This window comes from Falco punctatus (assembly GCF_963210335.1).
Source record: "Falco punctatus genome assembly, chromosome: 18".
NCBI lineage: Eukaryota > Metazoa > Chordata > Aves > Falconiformes > Falconidae > Falco > Falco punctatus.
The window spans coordinates 3,519,243-3,546,819 of NC_137598.1; the positions used below are offsets into that span (position 1 = coordinate 3,519,243).

The following is a 27,577-nucleotide window of genomic DNA, read 5'->3' on the forward strand; positions in this document are numbered from 1 at the left end:
GGACTAGGGATCTGCAGGGCAAATGCTGCCCAGCCCCGTTCCCGGTGATTGCGGTGTCAGCGACCCAGTTCTCCTGCCGACACCAAGGGTTTCACCTCTTCTTTGAGGGCTCCCACCGTGCAGTCCTGTTCACCTCCTCCCGCTAAACCCAGGGCTCGGTGCCCGCGCGTTGCCCCCGCACTCATTGCTGCCAGCCCCTCACAGGGACAGCCCATGTGAGGGTCTCGCTGCGGCCCAAGCTCACAGCGTCTTCTGAGCCCCCCAGCATCCCTCTGACCCTCAGCATCCCCCCGCAGCACTGCTGGGTGCAGGGCAGTCGGGAGGAGCCTGCACGCAGCCAGAGCGAGCAGCTACCAGCACCATGCCGGCACGCACGCCTTGCTCAGCCGCGCAGCACCACGCAATGCAGGCAGAGCTGCAGTATGCAGCACACACGGCTGGGGAAGGCTGAGGGGTAACAGGGGTGAGGGGACCGGGACAGGCACACTCACCTTCGCAGGACTGCTGCCCGCTCTTCAGGCTGTAGCCCGCGGTGCACATGCAGGACCGGGAGGTCTCGGAGGTGGGGAGACAGAGCTGTGAGCAGTCGCCGTTGTTCAGGCTGCAGGGGTTGGTCCCGGTTGCTGCAGAGAGAAGAGGGAGTGAGGGGCAGCCGGGGCCAGGGCAGAGCCGTGGGGCAGCTGGGGGCCAGGGCAGAGCCACTGGGGATGCGGCTGCCGGGGGAGAGGCGGCGGCAGCGGGGCCAGCGCCGCTCAGGGCAGCCACACAAGATGCCACGCTCTGCACCAGCTGGCAGGAGCCTGGTGTGAGGGCGAGGGCCAGGCTTGGGCCAGCAAGAAAGGATGGGGTCAGCCGGCCAAACGGCCACCATGGGCCAGCCGCTGGCCCCACTGGCACTGTGGCAGAGCCACCGTTTGGCCCTGCAGGGTCTGTGGCCCCGGGCCACGCGCTCACCTTGCTGGATGCTCTCGTCGTACACCTTCATGTGCATCACCAGCGTGGTGCTGTTGCGTAGCACTGTCACCTCCGACCCGTCCTCCTTGTTGCAGGTGCCCATCCTCTCGGAGGCCTGGTCAGCCCACCACAGCTTGTTGCCTGGGAGGAGAAGGCAGGAACATGCAGCAGCTTTCCCCCTCCCCTCCCGCCCCAGCAGCAAAGAGCGGTGGCTCCGCACAGATTTACACGCGATGGCCTGGAAAAAGGAGTCTGAGCTCAGCCTTTGGTGGAGAAGCACCCCCTCCACAGCTGCTGGGGGTGGCAAGGAGCAGTCTGTGTTTGGGCAGGGCCGGGAGAAAGGGAAAGGGCTTCACGAAGCCCCCATCACCCTGCCAGCTCTCACCCATGATGGCCAGGGCGGTCGCCTTGCTCAGCTGACCCTTCACGGACTCGATCACCTCCAGGTTGCTGCCGTCCAGGTTGCATCTGTTGATGGTGCCGTTGCCGGAGCTGATCCAGTACAGCTTGCTCTCTGGGTAGTCGATGGCCAAGCCTGGAAAGCAAGGGACCGTCACTGAGGAGCACGCGGGGAACCGTCACCGCCTGGGAGGTGGGATGGGACCGGCAGACGGGGTGACGGGCACACGAGGTCAGGGTGACCCAGCACAAGCCACCCACCAGCCCCCCAGGGAGGCAGGGCTGTCAGAGGGGCCTGAGGCTCTGAGGGCCAGCAAGGCCGGGTGGTACTGGGGGCGCGGGGGGGGTGTCCGTACCAACAGGCCCTTTCTGGCCGGTGAAGAGGAGAGTGCGGTTGCTGCCGTCCATGTTGGCCACACTGATGTTGTCCCCATCTGTCCAGTACAGCTTCCTGCACCAGTAAGGGGACGCTGAGCACGGTGGCTCTAATGGCCCCACGGAGGTGGCCCGCAGGCTGCCCCCCCAGCCCCCCTGGGCTCCGCCAGCCCCCCCAGCCCCATGCTGGCCCCTCTTGCTGCACTGCCCAGGCAGCCCGCCGGCCTCCTCGCCCCCACTGCTGGCACCCGCGAGGGGGTCTGGTGTTTGCAAGCACTCGTGCAGCCCTGCCCAGCAAAGCCCTGTGCACACCGGGGCTGGCCCGCGCTCAGAGCTGTACACTCGTCTGCAGCCTGCTCTCCTTCACGTGCACGCGTGCGCGTGCGGAAACACAGCTTGCTGCTCTGCACGCGCCAGCAGACACACACACCTCCCGAGCTGAGGCCCCATCGCCTCTCACACACCTCCTACGCGCGCTGACACATTGGGAGAGCAACCTGTTCTCTCCTCCACCGCGCACGTGCTCCATCACCATCACGCACGCAGGCACGCGTGCCTGCACGTGCACCTTCTCCTCCCTCGACGCTCCTGGCCTGACCCCGGCCCCGCTGGCACCGCCTGCCGCCACAGACTTACCCGTGGAGGGGGTGAACCACCAGGCAGTGAGGCTTGTCCAGCCCTTGGATCACGGCGTTCTTGAAGGAGCCGTCCAGCCGCGCCACGTTGATCTGCTTCTTGTTGGCGTCGTAGCTGGTCCAGAAGAGGTTTCTGGAAACCCAATCCACAGAGAGGCCGTGAGCGTTGGGCAGGTCTGGAAGGGAACGGAGAAGGGAGACTCGTTAGTTGAGAGAATGGGGCTGGGATGATGCTCAGAGGAAGAGGAAGGAAAGCCTCTAGTTATATATATATTTTATATATATATTTTATATATTTTTATATATATATATATACACATTTATTTTTATATATAAAGTGTTTATCACCATACTGATAAACGTTCTTTGGAACCGCTCTTGACCCACTCCGGGACCTGATGGGAACAGCCGTGTGGGGCGATGCTCCTCCACACCCACCTGCAGAGACGACGGTCTCCACCCCAGTGCCATTGATGAAGGCTCTCTTGATGGTCTGGGTGCGCACATCAGACCAGTAAATGCGCTGCTCCAGGGCATCATAGTCCACCACCGTGACGTTGTCAATGTCGGGCACCGTGAAGGAGATGATGTAGTTGTAGTAGGGGTTGTCAATGTCCACGCCCCGGATCTCCATCTGCCGCGCGTACAGCAGGAACTTCTTAAACTCTGGGGAGAAAGACAAGAGGGGCAGCTGTGGGACCTCTGCCTGGTCTGCAGAGCCGGCTCTGAAGCACCCGCGCATCCTCCCCACCCCAGGGTGGGATGACCTGGGCAGACCCCTACCATAGCAGGTCGTGTTGTCCTTGTCCAGCTTCATGAGGTGGGGGCAGGCACAGGACAACGTGCGGTTGTAGTTGATGAGGCAGAGGTGGGAACATGGCCCTTTGCCCCCATTGGCTTCACAGGGATTAGGAGCTGCAAAAGTGACAAGACTCAGCAACGCCCCTGTTGCAGGGGACACCAGAAGCCCCAGAGAGCTGCGGACCTCCCAGACCTTGCCCGCCCCTTGAGGAGCTCCGACCCATCAGCCTCGTCACCCCAGGACACCTCTTTGCTGGGTGGCCAGGGCCACCGTGGAGCCTCTGGCTCAGCAGAGGGTGGGAAGGGGCAGCCACGGCGGTGGGAGCAGCTCCCACATGATGCTCCAAGTGGGTGTAGGTACGCACTAAGTGCCGGCACCATCTCCCCACTGTGCTCCCCCCGTCTCATCCCACCAACTTCGCTTCCCCAGGCCTCACCCAGGGGCTGCCGGGACGGGTGATACACCTGCAGGTCAAACGGCTGCGTGTTGGTCCTCTGCACCACTGTCACATTGTGCCCTGTCCACTTGTTGGCCTTGGCCAGCGTGTTGGTGCGCCAGTCGGTCCAGTAGACCTCGCCCCCATACAGGGTGACAGCGAAGGGATGTGACAGGTACTCGTGTCCCCGCAGCACCTCGATGTGTCCCGTCCCATCGTACAGGGCTGAGTAGATGGCGTCCGACCTGCGCGCAGCAGGGACGAGGGGTGAGAGCGGCTCAGGGCTGGGCCAGGGGTACCAGGGGTCTTTAACCCACAGGGTGTAAGCAGCCAGCACCTCTGCTCTGCTTAATGCTGCGGAGGGGCGGCTGCTGATTTACACCAGGGATGACAGCGCCCACAGAGCAGTAAACACAGCGCGAAGGCTGGAACATGTTGCAGGTGCAAACAGCCTCCACAGAGCAAGGCTCTGCGCCCAGCCCAGCAGTCAAACGGCAAAACCGCCCAGGAGCCGGGGGAAGGAGCCAGACCTGGGGGGGATGGGGAGGGCAGGGGTCCAGGGAAACACGGGGCAGAGATGATGGGTGTCCTGGTCCTACCTGGCATCAATCCAGAGGATGCGCTTCTCCAGGTAGTCGACGGTGAGCCCGTTGGGCCAGCCCCCCGAGCCCGTCTCTTTGTGGATGGTGCGCCGGCCTGCGCCGCTCATGGAGGCGGCCTCGATGCGGGGCAGGCTGGCATCCCAGTCCGTCCAGAAGAGGATCCTGTGAGGGACAGCAAGTGGGGACGGTCAGCATGGGGACAGCAGGCTTTGCCTCCTGAATCAGCGGCGTGGTGTCTGCCCAGACAGGAGTTCGTTGCCTGGTCCCCCTGCAAGATCCCGAGGGTGCCACCGTGACCTGGTGACCCATGTACCCTCCTGCCTTACCCGTAGCGGGGGTCCAGGGCAATGGCACGGGGATGCTCGATGTCCCCAGCCAGCAGCGTGGTTCGCATGGTGCCGTCCAGCTTGGCCACCTCGATCTGGTCCAGGTTGCTCTCCACCCAGTAGATGTTGCCAGCGATCCAGTCCACGGCCAGCCCCTCGGGGGTGGCCAGCCCGTACTGTATCACCACCTCGAAACTGGTCAGAGCTGTGGGTCACAGCACCAGGAGGGCTCAGGCTGGTGGTCCTTCCCTGGCCCACCTGCCACCATTGCGTCCCAGTCCTGAACAGCTCCCACCCAGCGTGACTGGAGTCAATGGCGGGGGGACACTTCTTCCCCAAACGAAGCCTGAATCCCAAAGGGATCCCATGTCCGTTGGTCCCAGCACCCAGCGCCAGGCTCTCGCTGTGGGGGTCCCCTCCCGTGGCTCTGCAGCACCGATGGGGAGGGGGCCCGGCTTTGTGCTCCCAGCTGCTGGGCTGCAATTGCCATTAGGAGAGTGCGGGGAATGCTAATTAACTCCTTCATAATGAGCGACTTCGGAGAGCAGAATGAGATCGCTACAGGGGCTGTGGACTCCGGCAGCTGCACCGTCGCTTGGCATCGCCAAGGCATCATTGCCGGCGTCTATCCCCGAACCACAACCCTGCTTCCCCACCCGTCTGGCCCCCGCCAGCTTGCACCACAGCCCTGGGGCTACGCACCCCCATTCTCAAGCAGCTTTCCCCTGTAGATTTTGTCCTCCACCACATCGGTCCAGTACAGTGAGCTCTGGTTGAGGTGGAAGTCCAAGGCGATGGTGTTGCGCAGCCCGGGGACCAGGACGCTGTAGTCACCCCGGTGCAGGTCAATGCGGCGGATCTCGTGGCGGTTGGAGAATATGATGAATGGCTTGAAGGGGTCTGGGGAAAGCAGGGCAGGGTCAGAAGGCGGGCACGGGCAAGGCAGGGGGTCAGTGCCACCGGCTCCTGGGGTCAGCAGCTATGGGACCACCCACACCGCTGCACCGTAAAAGGCTGCTTGTGCCAGGTGGGGACAGCGAGGGGTCCACCAGCAGGCAGACCCCCCCAGGACCTGGCACAGTCATCAGCTCTGCCGCTGCCACCTTTGAGAGTGGGGGGAGGACAACCCACATCACAGGCAGCCGGGGTGATGCTGCCAGCCCCTGCAGCCCACCCGCACATACCCAGGCTGCGGCAGCTCTCGCCGTCGGGCTCCAGCATCCAGCCCTCGTAGCAGGAGCACTTGACGTTGTACTTGTCCTGCTCGCACTTCTGGCTGCACTTGAGGTGCTTGGCACAGTAGCTTTGGATCTGGCACGTCTTGTTGTCGGAGCCCAGCTCCATCCCCAGGGGACAGGAGCAGATAATGCCCTCGCCAGGGGCCACGGTGCAGTTATGGCTGCAGCCGCCGTTGTTCAGGGAGCACTGGTCTGTGGAGAGAGGATGCGCTCGTCAGGTCCTCGTCCCGCTGCCGGCCGGGGGAGACCCGCCGTCCTGGCACCCAGCTCCGCACTCACCGCAGAGCTCGCCCTCATCAGAGCCGTCCCCGCAGTCATCAGAGCCGTCACAGAGCTTCTCGGGGGGGAGGCAGATGGAGGTGTTGTTGGCGCAGGTGTGGGAGGGAGGTTTGCACACCAGGGACTCGCAGTTCTCCTCATCCGAGTTGTCCTCGCAGTCACTGTCGCCGTCGCAGACCCAGGCCTTGCTGATGCAGCGGGCTGCCGAGGGGGGAGTGAGGAGGGGGCAGATTAGACACACAGGAGATGTTATTTCAGGCGCTTGGGGTCCTGACTGCCCCAGAGCTGGTGTACCTCCAACGCTGTCCCCATCCCCACCGAGCCGAGGTGGGTCCCAGCCCCTTCTCCAGGTCAGAGGGGGCAGGGGGAGCAGTTCCCCACTCCCCCGCTCTCACCTGAGTCCTTGCAGCCAAACTTGACGTTGGGGTCACAGACATGGGTGACGCCCTCGCAGTTTTTCTCGTCACTGGAGTCCATGCAGTCCGTGTCGCCGTCGCAGCGCCAGCGCATGGGGATGCAGAGTCCATCCAGCCGGCACTGGAACTCATCCGTGTGGCAGCCCCCGGGTGGGCGCGTGGCTGGGGGGGGGCACAAGCACCCACTCACTGCCTTTGCCCTGAGGAGCTGGGAACTGGGGGGGCTCAGGGGGTGGGAGGTGGACTAGGGACTCAGCCTGCCAGGGAAAGGGCTGGGGGCACCCAGAGGTGCAGGAGAGGGGTATTTGGAGACTCAGGGTGCGCAGAGGGGGCTGCACAATTCCCTGCCTGGAAAGGTGGTGGTGGTGGTGGAGGGAGCTCTGCTTGGGGATGCTTTCAGGTCTCCAGGCAGGATGGCAGCAGAGCTGATGCCCAGGAGGGTCCATCTGCCACCCCCTCCCTCCCTCCTGGGGCAGGACCCGGGTCCTGGCAGGGGAGGACACTGGGCAGCAGCACAGGGGCAGCCTGGCCCCGCCGCAGCCTGGGGCTCACCCTGGTTGGTGCAGTTGGCGTGAGTCTCGTCGCTGTAGTCCCCGCAGTCATTGTCCCCGTCGCACGTCCAGTGCACCGGGATGCAGCGCCCGCTGTTGCACTTGAACTGGTTGCTGGAGCAGGAGTGGCTGCAGCCCGCCTCGTCACTGTTGTCCCCACAGTCGTTGTCTGGGGAGGGAAGGGGAGCGGGAGGGGGCTCAGAGAGCGCCCAGCCGGCCGGTGGGAGAGCTGGCAGCGGCACGGCAGGAGGGAGGAAGGCAGAGACCCCCCGCCAGAGGAGGCAGCTGGGGAAAGCGGGGAACAACGGGGACTGGATGGACCACACTGGCAGACAGGACACGGGGTGACAGGCAGCCCCTCGGTGCTGGCCGCAGGACCCCCGCCAGAGCGGCCAGGCTGAACGGAGAGCCCCTGCCCCTCTCGCCCCCCCAACACACTTGCCAGGCGCAGCCACAGCACCAGCAGCCGCACAAAGAAAATGAAACACAGAAACTGCATAGATCAGCCATGTACCTGGGGAGGCTGGGAGGGCACCCAGCGCCAAGGGGGCCGCTCCACTGCAGCGGGAGCGGAGTTGGGGGGGCGGTGCACTCCTTTATGGGGCGCATCCTTGGGGAGGTGGGCTGGTACGGCCAATTGGGGGGTGTCAAGTGACCAATTGCCTGGAGGAAACCCCATTGCCCACTGATGGGCAGGGGGAGCTTCAGTCTGACGGTACCAGGACACTGGCAATGCAGCCCCTCCGCCTGCCGGCGCAGGGCACCAGCTGGAACCACCACAGGGCTCTGCTCTGCTGTGGATGCCCCACCTGAGCTTGGGAAGGGGCCTTTGCCTCCCGGTGCCTCTGTCTCCCCCTGCGTAGGGGAGCTCATGACGGGCACAGGGGTGATGGCACTGAAGGGCTCAGGGGTGATGGCACTGAAGGGCTCAGGGGTGATGGCACCGATGGGCTCAGGGGTGATGGCACCGATGGGCACAGGGGTGATGGCACTGAAGGGCACAGGGGTGATGGCACTGAAGGGCACAGGGGTGATGGCACTGATGGGCTCAGGGATGATGGCACTGATGGGCTCAGGGATGATGGCACTGAAGGGCACAGGGGTGATGGCACTGATGGGCTCAGGGGTGATGGCACTGATGGGCACAGGGGTGATGGCACTGATGGGCACAGGGATGATGGCACTGAAGGGCACAGGGATGATGGCACTGATGGGCACAGGGGTGATGGCACTGATGGGCACAGGGGTGATGGCACTGAAGGGCACAGGGATGATGGCACTGAAGGGCACAGGGATGATGGCACTGATGGGCTCAGGGGTGATGGCACTGATGGGCTCAGGGGTGATGGCACTGATGGGCACAGGGATGATGGCACTGATGGGCTCAGGGGTGATGGCACTGATGGCTGCCACGTAACTTCACCAGCAGCCCGGCTGCTGCAGCTGCAGACCCTGATCTCTGTGGGCTCCTACCAACTTCCCGAGCGACTCCGCTCGGTGAGCCAGGAGGGACGGCTGCTTCGCTCCCTGGCACATCCCTCCCGCTGCTGGGGCGCAGGGGGCATTGCCAGAGTGCACGGGGGGCATTGCCAGAGAGCGTGGCATTGCTGCAGAGCATGGGGGGCATTGCCAGTGTCTGGGGAAGCAGCCCACGGAGCTTGCAGAGCTCTGGAGGGGGCAGGTTTGGGGGTTGCGTGGGGCCAGGTTTGGGGTCTGGTGCATGTTGATCTATGCACTAACCGGTAGGCTTTGGACAGTTCTTTTCGTCAGAGCCATCCCCACAATCTTTTTCTGAAACACAGAACCAACCAGACAGGAGAGTGGGCACAATGACAAACAAAACAACACAACACGGCACACGCACAGAGGGTGGCACAAAAACACGCTGACGCCAGGACGTGAACACTGACATGGAGAGGGACACAGAGAGGCTGCGCAGGCACACCGAGCGGCCTGGGAGGCAAGACCAGAAGCAGCGGAGGGTGCTGGGGGAGCCCGAGGCAGCCGGGTGGGAGCCCCTCCTCGCTGCAGCCCCTGCCCTGCCTGGAGAGGCTCCCGGCTCCGCAGAGGTGCCCCACGCCAAGGCCGGGGCTTTTGCAAGCGCCTGGCTGCCAGTGCTGGTAGATCCCTGGGAAAAGAGACCGTCCCTCGGTGAGGACAGCTCAGAGATGGGGCTGCCCTGGGAGGAAAAGACCATTTGCTCAGGATGACCCCAGGGACAGACCTGCACCCGCAGCCCCCCACCAACCCCTGCACCAGCACGTGCACTCTGCAGCTCTGAGAGTCTCGCCTGCTCTGAAGCCACTAATTAAACCCACCGATGCAGAGCTGCTGGGAAGACTGAAATAAACCTGTGGGGAAGGAAAGCAGCCCCAGGGCAAACTCTCTCTCCCAGGCCTGGCCCTGGAAAGAGATCGGAGGCCAGATGTAAGCTCGCTGGGAGACCTCTCCTGGGGCTACGGGACCTGGCTGGGCTCCACCAGCAGCACAGGTCACTCTGTCTCAAGACCTGGGGCAAAGCTTTGGTCACTTTGCAAACAATGCCATGGTCTGCTGAAATGATCCCTGCCAGGCTGCTCCCGCAACACGCTCCCCCCAAGGGCAGCCAAGAAAAATGTGGGTCTTGGTGTTGCAGGATGCGCTTGCAGCTTCAGCTAGTGCCTCCCCTCTCCAGGGCCTGGGCTCTGCTGTGTAGCACAAGGTGGAGAAGTGGCACTTGCAGGAACAGGGGCCCCTGCCAGGCTGGCACCCCTGCATCTGATCTCGCTGTCCCCGGCTGCACCCCGCTTGGCAGCTGCGGGGCCGTGGTCCTTACCGTTGTCACACCGCCAGTTGATGTTGATGCAGCGCCCGTTGTTGCAGGTGAACTGCGTCAAGGGGAAGCAGGTTGGGTAGGCTGCGGAGGAGGCAGAGGCACGATCAGTGTAGGGGAGACACCCTGCGCCCCAGTCCTCACGGCTGGCCCCACTGGTGCCCCTGCCCCACGGTGTGGTGAGAAGCGGTGCTCCCCACGGAGCCCCGTGCTCTCAGCGCTCCCCGCCCCAGCTCACCGCATGAGGCAGACTCGTCGGAGCGGTCCCCGCAGTCATCGTCCAGGTCACACGTCCAGGAGATGGGGATGCAGCGCCCACTGGCACAGGAGAACTGGTTGGGGGAGCAGGTCCGAGCTGACCCAGGAGAGACAGACAGAGCATTAGTAGCGGGCAGTGCCTCGCTTTGCTGGGGGGAAGGCAGGGAACAAACCCCCGGGGCTACTGCGAGGCACAGGTGCAGAGCTGGCTGCAAGGTGGGCAGCAGGGATGCGCGAGGCCCCGAAACCTTGGCCTCAGCCCCGCAGCGCGCAGGGAAGGGTGAAGGCTGCAGCTAAGCACAGCAAGGCGAGCTCTCCCTCTGTTCCCGCAGGGACAAGGCAGGCTCCTCACCTGAGCAGGTGGAGTTGGACTCGTCCTCATTGTTCCCGCAGTCGTTGTCCCCATCGCAGAGCCAGCGGTTGGGGATGCAGCGGTTGTTCTTGCACTTGAAACGGTCCGAGGGGCAGGTGTGCTGGTCTGGAGGGGAGACACATGCTCAGGACCTGCCCCTCTCCATCCCACCCCCATTCTTCCTCAACGACTGGTGGAGAGAAAACCTGAGACAGAAAAGGGCAGGGAGCCTCGGACAAACTGGGGACCCAGGATCCTAATCCCCGTTTCCCTCCTCAGCTGCTTGAGTCTGCTCCCCTCCTAGAGCTGGGGAGGGCACGCAGGGCTCCCAGCTGCCCAGCCGCTGGCCCCACATCTCAGGGAAGCCCAGATCCTGCCCCAGGAACACGTAAACCCCCATCCCACCACGCAGGAGGCAGCTACGCACGGCAGAGCTCGGGGGCTTCGTCACTGTTGTCCAGGCAGTCGTTGTCGCCGTCGCATTTCCAGCGCTCCTGGATGCAGCGGTTGTTCTTGCAGGCAAACTCCCCGGGCTGGCACTGCGGAGGGGGGATGTAGGACGGGTTGGCTGGCAAGGGAAAAGCAAAGGGAGGGGATGATTTTAACCAAGTGACCAAGCGCAGGGCAGCGGTGAGGACGGTCCTGTGTCCCCAGGCTGGCAGGATGTCTACGCGGCTGCCCAGCAGCCCTGAGAGCGTACAGAGACACTTGTGCCCACGTGCACCAGGTCCTGAGCCCAAAAAAAAGAAGGTGCAGCCCACGATCGAGGGGAAAGACCCTGGCTCAGCCTGCAGGCACAGGCTGTGCTGGCAGAGCTTCACCTCTCCCATTTAACTGGCGAAGCACGGTACCGGCCAGGTCCCCACACAAATGGGGTTCTCCCCACCTGGCAGCAGCGTGAACCTGCCCTGGCTGCGTGGGCAGCATCAGCCACGGCTGCAGACACACAGCGATGCCCACCAGGGATTCCGACCCGCTTCCTCGGGCCAGCAGCTGTCCTGCTGCCACCATGCAAGAGGAGGAACCAAAGCCAGTAACATCACCTGACTGCAGGGTCCCACAGGCGCAGGGAGCACCCACCTCCTCAGAGCAGCCCCCCACCACGTGAGGCATCGTTGCTGCTGTGCCAGTGTGGGGCCGCAGACGCCGTGTCCCCACCCATCCCTTGGGAAAAGGGGGGTCCCACTGGGGGCTCACCCAAGGCAGCCTACCCTGGCAGGTGACGGAGTCCGTTCCCAGGATCTGGTCCTCGGCACAGGCGCACTGACGGCCCCGGGGGGTGGCCAGGCACAAGCTGCTGCAGCCGCCGTTGTTTACACGGCACTTGTTGGAGCCCACTGCGGAGGCAGGGCAGGGGTGAGGAGGGGGCTTCAGCACTCAGGGAACACAGGTGACCCACGGGGGGGGCTGCTGGCTTCCCCCAGCTCCCTGGGCTCCCTCAGCAGGCTCCACAGCTGGAACCCAGCTGGAGACCCCAGTTCATCAGGCTACAGAAGGGGGGACCCCTCAGGAGACATAAAGCCTGGCAGGCAGGGAGGGAGGGAAAGAAAGGGAGGAAAGTTTGGAAGGGCAGGGGGTGGGTGACAGCAGCGTTTACCAAGAGAAAGGCAGGGTGCATGGGGATGGAGAGACGGGCAGGGATACGGCCAAAACAAAGCAAAAAGAGGTGTGGGGGGGCTGCTTAGGCAGGGCGCTTCCTCAGCCCCCAGCCCCCTGTCCCATCCCTCATCCAGCCCCCCGTCCCCTCAGGCATGGCAGGTCCCCCTGCGGGGGCAGCCCCAGCACCTTGCTGCTGCTGCGCGTCGTACATCCGGATCTCGAAGATGGGCGGGCGCTCGTTCCGCAGCAGGCTCACCACCTTGGAGGCCTGGTCCAGGCGGTAGATGCTGCCGCTGCGGTACTCGGTCCAGAAGAGAAAGTTGCTGTAGTGGCACAGCCCGAAGGCGTGATTCAGCTCAGGCCCCTCGTACACGATCTGTGGGCACAGGGAGGAGGAGAGGCTCGTCGTTAGCTGGGACTGGCGCCCAGGGAAACCCCACGTGGTGGGACATGGCGAGGGACATTGGAAGGGGAGAGGAGGGGACAGGCGGCAGGGGAGCATGGCTGAACGTGGCCAGCCACCCACCGAGCAGACCCGCAGAGGACACAGCCAGCTGAGGCTGTGGGGTGATCAGTGCCCGAGAGCCCGCGGGGCCTCCACTTGCCTTCCGCTCGGTGCCGTTGAGATAGACCATCTCGATGCGGTCATAGAAAGCATCCACCCAGTAAAGGATCTTGGCCGGGATGTCCAGGCTCAACCCGTTGGGCCACAGGACAGTCTTGGAGGTGATGAAGACATTGCGATTGGAACCGTCCATCCAGGCTCTCTCAATCTTGCCCCTCTTGCTGTCCTTGGGATCCTCCTCCCAGTCCGTCCAGTACATCCACCTGCCACAGAGGAGAAGCTGTTACAGACACAGACAAGGTGGGCTCGGAGCCTCCACCAGCCCAGGCGCGAGCTCTCCAGCTGCCCGCAGAGCGGTGGACACAAAGCAGCGGCCGGTCCTGCTGCCCTGCACCGCGGTCCCAGCCCAAGGCAGCAGCCCGACGGCCACCCCGGCCACCGAACCCAGGCTGAAACGGCCGCACAGAGCTGGTGCCGCTGCCTGGCCCCGCTGTCACAGCCCGGGATCCACCACGAACGCTCAGTGATGCAGCGACCACCACGCAGAGCTGGAGACCCAACCATGCCCTCCCACGAGCCAGCCCCCCGCGCTCAGCCCCCGCACCCGTTCAGGGGGTCCACCACAATCGCACGCGGGTGGGTCATCTTCCCCTCGATCAGCGTCTTTCGCGTCTGGGCGGCCTTCTCCAGCCGAGCCACGCTGATGGTCTTTTTGGGGCCGTCATCTGTCCAGTATAGGTTGTTCCCCATCCAGTCCACAGCGATCCCTTCCACGTTGTGGATGCCTTTGGGGAAAAGCAGGAGCGGGTGCTCGTCACCAGGGCTGCGCGGCAGCGGGAAGACGAGAAGTGGAAGCGACAGCCCCATACGATCCACAGCACATTCAGCACCACCCGATCCCCACTCAAACCGACAGGGATGACGGACCCCCCCAGCCCCTGCGCGGGCAGCCACAGGGAGTCTGGGCTGGAAAAAGCCAAATTCTGGAGCATCCTTGGCTGGTTCAGCCTGAGGCAGCACAAACATCCTCGCTGGCAGCGTGGGGATGCACTGGCCGCGGCACTGAGCCCCAGGGACCCTGACTGAGGATTCCCCATCCTTCCCTCCTCCTCCCACCTGACAGATCGGGGTGGGCCAGCTCGGGCAGGAGGGGGACAGGGGTCCATCTCCCACCTCTGCTGGGGCACGAGCTCTGTGCCCATCTCAATAGCAGTCTACAGATAAACCCAAACAGCAGCTTAAAACCTGAGTTTTAAGGGTCAAAGCTGCAGGGGAGAGGACAGAAGCACTGACGGCCCTTGCTGCTGGCTCCTGGGGGCTAACTGGGGGCACTGGGGAGGGACCAGGCTGGGCCTCTCGGCCACGCACCGTCCTTCAGGATGGTCTCTCGCTCCGTGCCATCGATCTTCTGGCGCCCGATGAGGTAGCTGGTGGTGTCAGCAAAGTAGATGAAGCCAGTCTCAGCGTGGAAGTCCAGTGCTCGGGGGTTCATGAGGTTCTCGATGGGGATCATGTGCTCATCCGGCACCTTGGCCCCCATGTCCATGCCGCGGATGATGCCCGGACGCCCCTTCCCGTACACCAGGAACAGCTCGTGCTCGGGCTCTGCAGGGAGACGGCAAGAGCCATCACCACCAGCACAGGGCAGCGCTGGGGGTGGGCAGCCCAACACACGTGTCACTGGGGCTTTCGTGGGGGCACAGCTACGACCCAGAGGCCAGGAGGAGGCAGCAACCTGTCCCCGCACCCCACAGGTCCGCGGGGACGCAGAGCCCAGTGGGCAGCCCGCAGCTTCGGCCAGGGAGGAACTCGGGGTCCGCACCCAGCAGGGAAGGAACTGAACCGCTCTGCTCACCCCTGCCCGTGTGTACCCCCCCGGCCGGCACAAGTGCCGCTGCTCACCCCGGTCCCTCTGATCCAGAACGCCCCCTCCCACATCTCTCCGGGGTGGGGGGGCAGGACTCACTTTTGCAGGACTTCCCATCGCTGCCCAGGCTGAACCCGGAGCGGCACCGGCAGGTTCGGGTCTTGTGGCTGTTCCCGAGGAGGCAGATATCGGAGCAGCCTCCCGGCTTGCCGAACTGGTCGGACTCGCAGGCATGGCTCCTCACTGCAACAGAGAGCAGGAGCTGCAGCGGCCGCAGGCACCCAGGGCAGCACGGGGATGTCCTGCCCGGCCACAGCTCCGTGTCCACCAGGCAGCACAGGCAGGGATGCGGAGACGGTCTCAGGGGTGCTGCCGGCCTGGCCACGGCTCTCCAGGGTTTAGGGGGGGGGCCCTTCCCCCGGGATCTCAGCCAGTCGGCCAGGGGCTGAGCACTGCACGGGACGGACAACACAGAGATGGGGAAAGGAGCTGCACGGAACCAAGGATCACTGTGGAGCAGAAACCAGCCCACCACCACGGTCACTGGGCCACGCTGCCTCTGTCCTGGCAGCCCACCCCTCCCAAGCCACGGTGAGAGCGGGACTGCCCGGCCACTGCGCTGACAGCGCTGGCAGGATGAGCCCCCTTAATCGCACCCCTTAGAAATCTCCTCATTAATTTTACATTCTGGAAAATGCCAAGCAGGCTGCAGACACTAAGAGGATTTTAAACGTGTAAACTGATTAACTGCAGGAAGGTGCTGGGGGTGGAGCAGGCAGACAGGGACAGACGTGGGGAGGGGACCGCTCAGCTCTGAAGCCTTTCAACTCCTTTGAAATCCCTTGGTGCCCGGGAGCACGCAGCCCCAGCTGAAGGGGGAACACACAGGCAGCGGGGACTGAGAGCGCGTGGGCACCGCGAGAGGGATCCATTAATATTTCAAGATGCCACATCTGCTCCAACGTCCTTGCACTTGCTGGCGAGACGTGATCGATCAGCCACGTGGCACAGCTGCCCAGCTCACGGGGACAGCTGCCACAGCTCTTCCAGGAGGAGACGGAGTGAGAGCAGGGGCCGGGGCACCCCAGGGTGCTCAGCAGCCCGGAGAGGCCATCTCCCCACTGCTGGGGGAGCAGGAATCCCACCCGAGCCCCCAGCCAAGGAGCACTGCCAGCAGGGCAGCAGCTGCAGGAGTCCCTGCGGACCACAGCTGGGCAGCTGCTCATCTGTCCCTGTCCCTGGGCCGGCACGTTTTGGCCTGCCCAAGCACTCAGCACCCCGGGCTGGCTCTGGCAATGCCACCAGCTCTGCTACTACCCCCCTGCCAGGGGCACGGAGCTCACGGGGAGGGGGTGAACCAGGGGCAATCGGGTTGAGCACGGCTCCTCGGGGCTGCAGGAGGCTCCAGGGCACGTGCTGTGCTGGGCGTCTGGCCCCATTAGGGGAGGGAATTCAGAAGGTGCAGCCTGTCCCCACCCCCACCCAGCCGTTGGGATGCAAGAAGCTGCTTTTCCCAGGCCGGGGTCCCACCTGTGGGCTGGCGCCGTTGGTGGTAGATGTGCAGCGCTCCTCCCTTGTCCACCCGCGTCACCACCTGGTACTCGGTGCTGTTGAAGCGGTTGACCCGGATGACGCTGGTTTTCTGCTGAGCGTTGGCGTTGTCAGAGTTGGTGGCATAGAGGTAGTTCTCGAAGACGGTTAGCCCGTAGAGGTGTTCAATCTGGAAGGCACCATGCAGGCGTCCACAAGGAATTTAGGAGGAGACACACGAAACCCCTGGTTCCGAGGCGTGCGAAGCCCCCGCTCCCGGCCCCTCATCCCACCCCCACTTCATTTAGGGCACGAGATCGGGCTCGATGCTGCAGGACCGGCTGGTGCTCAGCAGCTCGCACCTTTCCTTTGCTGGACTGGCAAAGCCAAGCCCGCGGACCAGTGCCCCCCAGCAGACCAAGCTCAGACATGCCTCCAGCACACTGCCGTAAGGCCCCCCCGACCCTGACCTCCCTCTGGACCCACTCACCAGGATGCCCTGGATGATGGTATGTCTGTTCTTGCCTTCGTAGTCCACCACCTCAATATAGTCCAGGTAGGCATCAGCCCAGTACACCAGCCGGTTCACCAAGTCCAAGGTGATGCCATGGGGGAAGACGATCTTGCTGTCCACCAGCTTGGTGCGGTTCTGCCCATCCATGTCGCAGCGCTCCACCTTGGGGATCTGCCCGTAGTCGGTGAAGAACACTTTGCTGCGTGAGAAGGGCAAATGCAGGAGCTCAGAGCCTGGAGGTCACATCCAGCCCGGAGAGAGGGAGGATGCAAGTGGACAGAGGGTGCGTGCTCACGCCTGCAGACACGGGCTTGCCGCTGCGGGCACGGGGGTGGCTGGGGTCCACCGCAGCCTTGCTTGGCTGCACGGCCCAGCTGTGCCAAGAGCTGGCAGCACCTGCCTGCACCTGCTGCCCGGCACGGCCACAACGGGAGCTCAGAGGCGCCGCAGCAACCCTGGCATGAATCAGGCTGACAAAAGCTTGAACCCAGATTTGCTGGTGTCACCAGGAAGAGGTCCAGGGCCCTCCACCAGCTGACATGTTAAGACACAACCTGACGCACCTGCCCGCGTGCCATGTGCCTGACAGCTGTCCTGCCTGCGGCGGCAGCTCCTGGCACAGCACATCCCAGCAAGGCACAGCCCAGAGCTGGGGCTCAGCACCGCTGCCCCGAGCACCTGGGCTGTGCTGGGTCTCTGCTGCGGCACCCAAGAGAACTTAACTCAGTCGCCCATGGGGCCTGTCTGCACCTTCCCTTTTGGAGGCCGGAGTCCCCCTCCAGGCTGCTATGCGGTATTTATTTTTATATAAGAAATATTTCAGATCTTCTGCTCAATAACATCAGCTCTCTGCATCCGGGCAAGGAAAAAAGCACCCATCTGAAAAGCAGCAGGTGAGGGGGGAGATGTCCCTTTTACTGGTTTCACTGGGACGCTCAGGTGAGCGCCCTTGGACGGAGTGCACCGTCGGGTTAGGTAGACCGTGCTCGCACGCTGACTGACTGCCCCACCAGGCAGCAGGACCTTCCTTGCACGCGTGCCCTGTGGCCGGACCGCGCTTGCAGAACGTGCCCAGTGGGATCCGCCACGCCGCTCTGCTCTGCCCGCTGCAGCCTCAGCCACGCCGGCTCCCCATGCCCGGGATCCAGCAGCTGCCACCCACACACACTCCGAGCTGTTCCGATGAGTCACCATCCCAGCTTCCCCGTGCGCAGGATTTTGCAAAAGGCTTGATGAGGGTCTGAGAGTCGCCCATCTGACTGCACCACCCCGTAAAAATAGGCACAAGGGGACCTGCTCGATCCGTGCAAGTATCTGACTGTTTCAGTTCCCAAAATCCAGCGCAAAGCTGCAACCACGCAGCCACACGCTGGAAGCAGCAGCTTGTCCTGAGCCTGGCCAGGCCTGTCCCACAGGACCGAGCGCCAGCAAAGCTGCTGCCCAGGGCGGGCGGAGCAGGATGGGCCCCTGCAGAGCGGCTCCTGGACATGGGCACGCAGGCACAGGAGACCCCACCAGACCCACAGCCACATGCTTGCCAGCTGTCACCAAGAACAGTTTGTTAGAAGACCCAGGTTCAGACGCTGATGCTCCCCAGCGCTGCACCGGTCCGGCTCTGCTCCCACCCCAGCGCCGTGCAGGTGAGCAGAGGCTCGGGCTGCCCTGACTCATGCCCGAGGACCAAACCTTCATCTCCTCCAAAAGGGGCCTGTACCAGCGGGCTGCTTAAAATGCTGCTGCCACGACTGCCCTACAGCACATGGCGCCAGCCTCCGCTGAGGGAGAGAAAATGCTGTGATTCACTCATCGCTGAGGGGGCCCTTTGCGGGCAGGCGAGTCGCTTCTCCAGCAGCATCCCCGCCGCAGCACCCGACCTGGACCCTCCTGGCTTGTTCCACCTCCCCACGCCGGTGTCGCAGGTCCAGGCAGCGATGCTGAGCCCTCCCACCCCCAGGCAGGACTCTTACCCCATGGCTGGGTCCAGCGCTATGCCCTTGGGGTTGTACAGCTCCAGGTCCAGCAGCGTGACGCAGGTGACTCCATTCTTGTTGCAGACAAAGATCCTGTCATCGATGTCATCCACGAAGTAGAAGTTGCCCGTGAGCCAGTCAATAGCCATTTGCTCCACATCTAGGCCGTGGGAGAAGGAGGTAGGAGAGGTTAGGCAGGGAGCGAGGGAGCCACAGCCCTTTGTGTGCCTGTGCACGGGTTCTCCGGCCACGTCCCAGCCCACCCACCGGGCATCTCAAGCACAAACGTAGCTGGGGAGTGAGGAAGGCCACGTGAGCCACGAAGGAGCCGCCACCTGCACTGCACCGGGGACCTGGCCCTGGTCACCCAGCACCCATCGACGCTGCACCCCATCCTCTCCTCCCGAGGGAGAGGGGACCCGCCACCCCCCAGGCAGCCCAGCTGCAGGAGGGTGGTGCTGGAGACATCACGCACAGCCGGGAAAGCATCCCACGGGAACACCAGCCCAAGCAGAGGGACGGCTCTGCGAGGTGGGCACTGGAGGTGGCAAAGCCAGCACCTGGGGAGCCCAGCAGCACGGAAGGGGCTCAAACTGCAGCATCAGGATGGCAAAGGTCCACAAAGCCCCCATCACGGCAGCACCAGGAGGGACCGCAGCAGCCGAGGGCTGCAGCAGAGCCCAGCTAGGGCAAGGCAGCCCGGGCAGCGCTAATGCAGAGCTGCAGGGGCACCCCGAGCCCTGGAGCAGGTGAGAGGCAGCATCCGGCACGCAGCGTTGAAGTGTTTAATTAAACCAGTGAAAGCCCGTTAAATCGGATAAACCCAACGCACCCGAATTCTTTCCTTGCAACCAGGTCAGCGCACAGCACTGCCCAGCTGCCCCTCGCCTGCCAGCCCCAGGCCAAAGGCCGGGGTGAGGGGCTGCAGCACCCACGGGTTCGGGGAGGTGCCAAGTGCTCTGGAGGTCTGTCCTTTTGGCGAGTGCCCCCGGGACCCCGCACCACCCCCGGGACCCCGCGCCGACACGGCAGCACTGCAGTGCCGGCACCACGGCCCAGCGTCACGGCCAGCACGGGCAAGGCAGAGCAGGAGAGCAGGGACGGGAGCAGCAGCAGCCCCGCAGCCCGACCACCCTGAGGACACCGGGACCCAGACAGCCCCGGCGGAGCAGGGCCAGACACCACTGAATTATTAACCAGCGCAGAAACTCAGGAGCACAGAGGGAGGGAAAACATGAATCAAGCCAGGACGTTTTGCACGCCCCGCGCTCCCCCTGCTCGCAGAATTCGGCCTGATGGTATCAAGCTCTTCCCTGCTGCAGCACCACGAAGCGCTGCCTGGGTTTTGATGGGACCCCATGATGAGCACTCGGTGGCTTGGGGGGGCCCTGTCCGAGCACAGACCCGAAGCCCAAGCGTCCCCGGGTCACCCAGGCCAGCTCGCTCACACGTGGCCCCAGCGACAGGGATGTCCTGCCGGCGGTGATGGCCAGCTGGTGACCAGCGGCCCCCCCCTCCAGAAGGGCGATGCCGCGGCGCCTGCAGCCACCACCCAGGGCGACGCATCTCCTAAAAACAAGTGGAAATTGCCAGAGCCGAGGAATTAGCACCAAACTGGCCGATGCTGAAGGCCCGCGCAGGGCTCCCGCTGTGCTGCCCAACGTGCCAGAGCTGGCGGTGGGGCCAGGGCAAAGTTGGGGCTCCTGGTCCTACCCAGACCCCCGCACCCCCCAAGGGTGCCTGCTGGAGAAAGGTTTTTGTGCTGAGCAGAAAGCACCTAAAAAGGTGCGTGGGGGTGGCGGGGGGCAGGCGAGGGCCATGCTCTGCCTCCGAGATGGGGCTGCCTGAGTCACGGTGCCTGGACCGGTGCCCATCCTCCCTCCCTGCTGCACCCCCCGGCCCCAATTCCCGCCCCCCCCCCCCCCCCCCCGACAAGGGGAGGGGGCGGCAGAGCCACGCACACGCGCGCAGCCCTGCCTGGGCGAGAAATGCTTCAGCACAGAGATGTGCAAGAATTCCCCAAAAAAGCAGGTCTTGGCTGGCGCCTGCGGGGCTGAGTCAGAGTCACAGGACCAGAGGAACGATCCAAGCAGGGGCGGACGGGGAGCGCCCAGCGGGACGGCGTGGAGGCCCTCGACCCCGCACTGGGGTGCAGACCCCCGGCCATGGGCTTCGGCTTTTCCTCGCTGCCTCCCTCCCGAAGGGTCCCAGCCATCGCCCATCACCGGCACTCGCCCACACCTCGGTCCTCCTTTCCCGTCACTCTCCACCAAAGCCCCCAGCGTCACGGGGCCGCTGCCACCTCACTGGCCACATCCCGCTGAGCCAAAGCTGTGGCCAGCAGCTCTGACGGGGAGGATGCTCCCCAACACGGCACTTGAGGGCTACACAGGAATCAAAAGGGAAAACTGCCAAAACAAGCTACAGGTTCCCAGTGCTCGCCTCCTGGGGCCCGCAGCTTGCCTCACGCCGGCTCCGTGACCGTCACCTCTCCCTGTCGGAGGGTCCCCATCCTCCGGGGGTCTCCTGGCCAGGCCCCAGCTCCAAGCGGGGCAGTGCTGGGCCAGGGAGCTGGGGGTGACGCAAGCACTTGCTCTTCTCCCAGGCTGTATTTTTGCAGCTGGAAAGCATTACCCTCCTCAAAGGCTTTTGTTTTTCAGCTTGCTCCTTCTCTCCCTGCTCGCCATCCTCCCCCCCTCCTTCACAGGAATCAGTTTTTATTATGATGATTATTATTATTATTATTTTCAGCTCTTTCTTGTAGCCCCAGCTAAACCTGGATTTCCTCTTGAACTTTCAGTGGAAGCTAATTTAGCAAACGTCTATTTTTAACCCCTCGCACAAGCTCGCAGAGAGCTCTCCCCCCGCTCACCATTCGACTTTGGGAGAGGTGAGGAGTGAGGGATGCAGCCTCCCCCCGCCGGGCGCGGGCGGCCCCCCAGCCTGGGGAAGGTGGGCCATGGCCACCCGTGACCGACAAGACACACGTAAGGACACAGCAGGGTCCAGCCCATCCCCAGGCACACACGGGTCCTGTGAACTACTCGCACGGAAGGAAGAAGCCGGGGGGCAGCGACCACCCCCCTCCTGCCCACAGCTCCCAGCGGGGGAGGGGGGCCGGCTGGCGAGCGCACCCTTCCCACCGATTCCCATCCCAAGCCTTCCTCCTTGCTCAACCATGGCTGGGCGTTGCAAGCAATCGCAACATGCAGTGCTCATTTCCCAAGATTTGTTTGTTTGCTAGTGTTTGAACACGAGCTTGTGGGGCCAGAGGACAGGGAATGTCAACTTGAAAGGCTCTTCCTGGAAGAAGCCAACCGACCCCGGCAGGCTGGCGAGCCGCGGTCCGTGCCAGCCGGCCCTCTCAGAGGCACTGCCCACAAAGAGCGCCGGCCGCATGGGCTGCGGCCACTGCCACCCGCGTGGGGAGAGAGCAGGCGGAGGGAGGACAGAGGGGAGAGGGAGCACCAAGAAGTTCATCAGCGTGCAAGTGACATGTTGCTCAACAAGGGCGGGCTGGCAACTTCAGCAAACTCCGAAACCCACCCCGCACAGATGTTTCCTGGTTTCACGCTCAACACGAACAGAGCGAACCGAGAACCAAGCTCTTGCTGAAGTCCCTGCCACAAAATCATCGATGTAGCACCGTGCTTGGGGTTTCCCTTCTCCTCCTCATGGGCTCCAGCGGCAGAGGCTGAAGAGCCTCCGGGGCCGTGAGGAGCCACTGCTGGCGCCAGCTGGCTGGAGAAGGCTCCAATGTGTCCCTTCCAGCCCAGACTCCCCCGACACGGGGCTGAGACCTGTCACGGCGCTACCAGGGCACACCCAGGGAAAGCAACTGCCCCAAGGGGCAGCAGAAGCATCTAGCCTCCACTCAAGAAGTTCTTAGCCCCGTCAACTCTCACAAGCCTTTCCCAGGCACTGTCAGCAATAACCTTCCCCCTCCCCAGTTCCAATCGCACCCTGCGCTCAATGGGGCCGGGAGCATCTTGTCCCGCGCAAATCGCTCCTTGATGCAAGTGGGTCATCAACTCAACGGGTGTCCACCGGCCAGAGGTTCTCCCTCCCTTAACCCGAGCCGCGGAGCGTCTGATTTACCCCACGACCAGTCAAGCACCGCAAGGCTGTGGGATTTTTGGGGAACGAGCTTTGCTGACCCAGCACATAACTTTCCTCTGCATGAATCAGTTGTTGTGCAGTCTGCGAATGCATCAATTGTGGCCTGACACAAGGAGGAAGGAAACGCGCAATCTTCTCTCAGACTAAAACACGGATTTCGACACAGTTCTGAAACAGCTGCAATGAAGATGTGTGCAGCTCAGCAGCTCACCCTGACTCCTCCACAGTTACGCGTGGAAGAAGAGAAACCACCTGTAGTGGTGAAGGTGCAAAGAGCCTGGAAAGAAGCCCTCTACACTGCAGCAGTCTGGAAGAAACCCCACCTCTCAACTGCTCCTAAAGGGAACGCTCCCTGTGGGGTGTCCGGAGCAGGACCGGTCAGGAGAGGTCCCGGGAATGCTCCTTGCAGGACTGCCCCCTTTGAAGCAGCTGAAAACATCCCCACCTCCAACACCAGGCGCAGAGCTCCCTCATCAGGGGTCCCTACCCCCTGTTCTGCTGAGGTGCATCTTCACCCTTGCCCCAGCCACATGGAAGAGATAAAAGAGCTGGACCGAGCTCCGCTGCTGACGCTTGCGTGTTGTTTCTCAATAAAGTATATTTATGTCCACGTGCACCTACTAAGAACAGCCCACATCTTTTGCTGCAGCTACAGCAGATCAGACTTAAACAAACCCCAGCCAGCAGACATTTGGGCCGCAGTGATGGGCTTCGGAGAAACACACACGGGCAACTCTGCAGCCCACGGCCCAAGCACCGAAATTGCTTGTCGGCATCGCATTGGATGCAGAGAAGCCACCCGGAGAGCCACCTCCCGAGGCAGTCAGCGCCGCATCCTCCTATGGAATTGTTAGATTCCCTTTTCCTTAAAGTATTCTGCTTTACTACAGATGGATGAAACAGAAGATATACCAAAGGAAGAAACTACTGGGTTTTCACTCTAAACAAACACAATTCATTTTGACAATACCAAAGATCTTGTCTCATCATTCAGACGCACATTCAGCTCCCTGCAAAACTCCTGCGAGTCAGAGCCCGGGGTGCGAGGGGGGCCGTGCCCGACTTGCCACCCAGCCAGAAGCCCAGGCGGGCAGCCACACTGCATGTCCTGCAGCGCCAGGAGAGCCAACGACACGCGGCTCCTGCGGAAAAAAAACACTTGGAAAAGTTGCCGAATGTTTCGGTTCTAAAACGCCTCCAGAAGAGGAACAGAGGCTCGTCAGGAATGCAGTCCCCAGGGCTTCTCAAATACATTGGTTTCCTACTTTCCTTTTTATAGGGAATGATCCGTTTGATACATTTACATAATACCATAATCTGGAGGAATTTCTGTCTCTTCCCTCCGCAGACATCCTCTCCCCCGGAGAACAAGACCGTCTCTGTAATGGCAACATGCTCCATGGATAAACACTGCTCCTGGGGACAATTTTCCTTAATTAGAAGTATGTTAACAGGACAGGCAGGAAGACAAACTCCAGCCCTGAAGGGTGGCAGCCGTGGGACAGAGAGGCACCCTGTGCCCCTCCAGGGTCCGCCGCAGCCCCCCCTGCCCCGCTCCCAGGACAGACCCCTCCTTGTGCCAGGAGCCACCACCTCCAGCCTCGCTGCTGGCTCCGAGATGGTGAGCAGGGGGCTGTGGACAGGACAGACAGCGGCAGGCACAGCCACCACCATCACGTCAGCCTTGTTTCCTTAGAAAACCAGGTTAAAAAATAAAATAAATTTAAACCCCCCCTCTGTCAAGCCGCTCAGCTCAGAGGAGGGAACCGCTGGGCGGAAGCCGGTGGCCCACGTCCAGGACGCCTGACTCGGTGCTGGGAAGGATCCTTGTGGCCTCCACACACACACACCCCCACGTCCGCACAAGCCAGGGACTCCCTGGGAGGTAAAACCACCCCCCCGGGGCTGCGCAGCCCCCCCGGCCACTGGGCTGCTGTGGGAGGGAAGCCCCAGCCTGGCCATCCCTGGGGACAGGCAGAGCGACTGGCAGTTAATGGAAAAGATGCCAGAGCATCGCCCTTCCCCAGGGAGCCCTGGGCTGCCCGGACCCCCAGGGGCCCACCCCTCACCCCCTGCCCCCTGCAGCGCAGCCACGTCCTAAGGGAAACGCTCAGGGACCACCGGCACCGCTCCGGCCCCGGGCACAGCCCCGACTGGCTCGGCCCCCAGCCCCCCGGGGAGGGGGGACGCACTGGGCAGCATTTTGTCACCCTCCTGCCAGACAGCTTGTGCCTCCCCCCCCCCCCCGGGTCCCAAACGCGCCCCCTCCCCACGGCCAGGCTCAGCCCCACAGCAACCCCGCGCGAGCCCAGCTGCAGCACCGGAGGTGGGAAGAGCAGGAACAGAGATGGAACGAGCTCCATCTCAGCTGCGTGGAGGGCAGCCAAGGGACCGCTAATTACTCTGCCTTAATGAGACCATTCCACGGGCAAAAATATTCAGCAGAGGCCGACAGAGGGACAGGGCGCTTGGCTTCCTTCTGGGTGAGAGGAGAGAGACACAGGCTCAACAGGAACCCAGAGAACAGTTGTTGGGATGATTTTGAGGGGCGAGGGGACAAGAAAGTGAAAATGGGGCCGGTCGGGGCAGAAAGGATCCTAGCAGGGCTCAGCCGCAGCGAAGTGAACCCGGCACGAGCACAGGAGGCGGCGCGGGACAGACGGACAGATACGGGCAGGGATAAACACGCTCCTGTCCGTCCGAAATCAAACCCAGCCCCGCGCACAGGAGGATCCCAGTTACTCAGGACATTAACTTCACCCTTTTGTCCCCAGCAAGACGGGAAGCAGCTTGCCCCACGCTCCAGGCTTCCCCACGCTCGATGCCTCGGGGCTGGCCAGAGGGACACGGAGGGGACCAGCTCCTGCCGCGGATGGGGGGAGTGCACAGGGCTTCTCCCTCCTGGGAAGGGAGAAGCAGAGAAGACCCTTCCCCACTCGCCATCGCAGCCTGGGGGGTTGGGGTGGCCACAAGGAAGGGAGATGGCAGCTCGGGCAGCAGGTCTGGGCAAGCCCAAGCACCGCAGAGCCATCCCCTCCCGGCACAACCCCTCCTGGCACGGGGATGCTGCCGCCCTTGGACCACTCAGCAAAACCATCCCAGGCCGGCTCACTCTGCTCCGGGGGGGTCTCAGTCCCCCTTAGGGGCTTTATCCCTGTCCTACATGTGGCGAAACACCAAGGGGAAATAAAGCCAGAGGGGCTGGGCAGAGCCAGAGTGGTCCTGAGCATTTTCCCCAGCGTCTGCAGCAGATCTGCCTCCAGGCTGAACAAAGACCAGCAGGCACTTCATTAACAGCCCGATTAAAATCATCACAGCCGTAGTCTCCTCCAACACAAAGAGCTGATGAGCTGGTGTGAGCACACTGGCCCCAGACGCGCTGCACCCATCCCTTGCTCTCATGCGTCACTGCTACAAGAACAGTCGTAAACAGTTAAAAAAAAAAAAAAAGCCAAAAAAAAAAAAAAAAAAGAGAAAGGAATCAGCAGATGAAATTACCAATCATCCTGCTTTCTTGCCAAGTAAGTTCACATTGGAGCCTCTTTCTTGGCTAGGGTGAGGCAGCAAGGAAGAAAAATAGCTTTCCATGCAAAGTGGGGAAAGAAATGTACTTGGATTCCTCTGCAGAGCAACGTCTCCCTGAAATCCATTTGTCCCAAACCCTACAGCTCCTCTGCTTATTGGCAGCAGGACAGGTCATTACAAGTAACAGGGCTGAAATGGAGTCAATGAAAACAACCTCCTAGACATGCTTGTTTAGATAGATGCTGCCCAGCAAGGTATTTTAATAATGGCCAGATTGCTATCGTTTAGGGTTTATAATGCACTCGGGATCAAATGTCCTGATACTTCAAACCCCATCCTGGGGGCTTGTTTTATAAAAGAAAAAGAAAACAACAAACCTTAAAACAAGAAATAATAAATCAAGGAACCTCCACAGCCCTTTCCCAGCAGCCCTGCACACGTCCCGCCGCGCAGCTGACATTCCTGCCCGCTCCGCCTGGGAGCCGGCCACAGTCCCCACACCAGCAGCCCTGGCTCCGGCACTGCCAGGGGGACATCGCCAAACCTGCAGCCATCGCCCTGCGCCAGGAGAACACCAGCGCTCCGGGCACCTGGGCTGCTGGGGCCAGGAATTAGCAGCACTGGCACCAGTGACCTTCCAGCACAATAAACGCATTCAGCAAAACAAACCCTGGCACGGTGGAGCTGCTGGTTCTGACTGTGCAAAAAGTCACGAGTCGGCTGAAAAAGGGGGAAAAAGAAAGAGAAAGAGAAGGGGAACAGGGCAGGAGACCCACTGAGAAACCCAGGGCTCGGTCTCCTGACACATGTTCTCCGGTATTTTTCCACAGTAAAAGCAAAGGGCTCCTGCCCTTTCCTGAAAGCCGAGTATCACCGGGTGACACGGCACTGGAGCTGCCACCGCAGCGCTTGCACAAATGCCGGGGAGGCCGAGAAGCAGCTGGCGAGGGGTCAACCTGCTGCCAATTAACGGTGTCCTCTTAAGGAGGGCTCCTGGCAGGGCTGCACACCGAGCCGCCCTCACCCCACACCCCCCCCCGAGCCCCCTGTGCACGCTGCGGGGGAGTGTCACCACCTTGCGTGTCACCTGGGGGAGGAGAGGGGCACAAATCCTGCTGAAGGTCACACAGATCTGACCGTTGCTTCCCTCGCCCTTCCCTGTCCCAGCCCTGGGGTGGGAGGCAGGGCGCAGGGGCTCGACCAAGGAGCTGCAGCCGGCCACGCGCCCCCCCAGCTGCAGCCCCGGGACGAGGGGGCACGGGCAGCAGGTCGAGCTGGGTGGCCAGCAGAGCTGGGGGACGGAGGTCTCCGGGTGGGCCCTGGGATGCAGCAAGCTTTTTGCACAAACCATCTTAGCAGAGATGGCGGCAGGACAGGTATAATCAAGACAACTGCCACCCCAGCCAGGACCCGGCACAGGGAGCGGCAGCATCCCGGCAGGACCTGCACTGTA

The 27,577-nt window shown here is 62.6% G+C and overlaps 1 protein-coding gene across 3 annotated transcripts in view; it reads right to left on the minus strand.

Annotated features, from left to right (window-relative positions):
• The window catches only part of LRP1 (LDL receptor related protein 1), an 89,435-nt gene that overhangs the window by 28,555 nt on the left and 33,303 nt on the right, over positions 1 to 27,577 (minus strand). For all 3 annotated transcript variants that reach the window (XM_080369073.1, XM_080369072.1, XM_080369071.1), the window contains 28 exons: positions 18,478 to 18,640; positions 16,487 to 16,709; positions 15,997 to 16,186; positions 14,566 to 14,709; positions 13,968 to 14,204; positions 13,204 to 13,384; positions 12,640 to 12,862; positions 12,221 to 12,410; positions 11,647 to 11,772; positions 10,863 to 11,003; positions 10,436 to 10,561; positions 10,064 to 10,180; positions 9,829 to 9,909; positions 7,015 to 7,182; positions 6,442 to 6,624; positions 6,047 to 6,247; positions 5,714 to 5,959; positions 5,232 to 5,429; positions 4,530 to 4,734; positions 4,201 to 4,365; positions 3,602 to 3,846; positions 3,147 to 3,278; positions 2,802 to 3,029; positions 2,365 to 2,539; positions 1,710 to 1,804; positions 1,340 to 1,489; positions 955 to 1,095; positions 492 to 623 (listed from right to left, as the gene is read on the minus strand). In XM_080369073.1, coding sequence (XP_080225199.1) covers positions 492 to 623; positions 955 to 1,095; positions 1,340 to 1,489; positions 1,710 to 1,804; positions 2,365 to 2,539; positions 2,802 to 3,029; positions 3,147 to 3,278; positions 3,602 to 3,846; positions 4,201 to 4,365; positions 4,530 to 4,734; positions 5,232 to 5,429; positions 5,714 to 5,959; positions 6,047 to 6,247; positions 6,442 to 6,624; positions 7,015 to 7,182; positions 9,829 to 9,909; positions 10,064 to 10,180; positions 10,436 to 10,561; positions 10,863 to 11,003; positions 11,647 to 11,772; positions 12,221 to 12,410; positions 12,640 to 12,862; positions 13,204 to 13,384; positions 13,968 to 14,204; positions 14,566 to 14,709; positions 15,997 to 16,186; positions 16,487 to 16,709; positions 18,478 to 18,640 — 4,806 coding nt within the window. The remainder of the gene's footprint in view (positions 1 to 491; positions 624 to 954; positions 1,096 to 1,339; positions 1,490 to 1,709; positions 1,805 to 2,364; positions 2,540 to 2,801; positions 3,030 to 3,146; positions 3,279 to 3,601; positions 3,847 to 4,200; positions 4,366 to 4,529; positions 4,735 to 5,231; positions 5,430 to 5,713; positions 5,960 to 6,046; positions 6,248 to 6,441; positions 6,625 to 7,014; positions 7,183 to 9,828; positions 9,910 to 10,063; positions 10,181 to 10,435; positions 10,562 to 10,862; positions 11,004 to 11,646; positions 11,773 to 12,220; positions 12,411 to 12,639; positions 12,863 to 13,203; positions 13,385 to 13,967; positions 14,205 to 14,565; positions 14,710 to 15,996; positions 16,187 to 16,486; positions 16,710 to 18,477; positions 18,641 to 27,577) is intronic.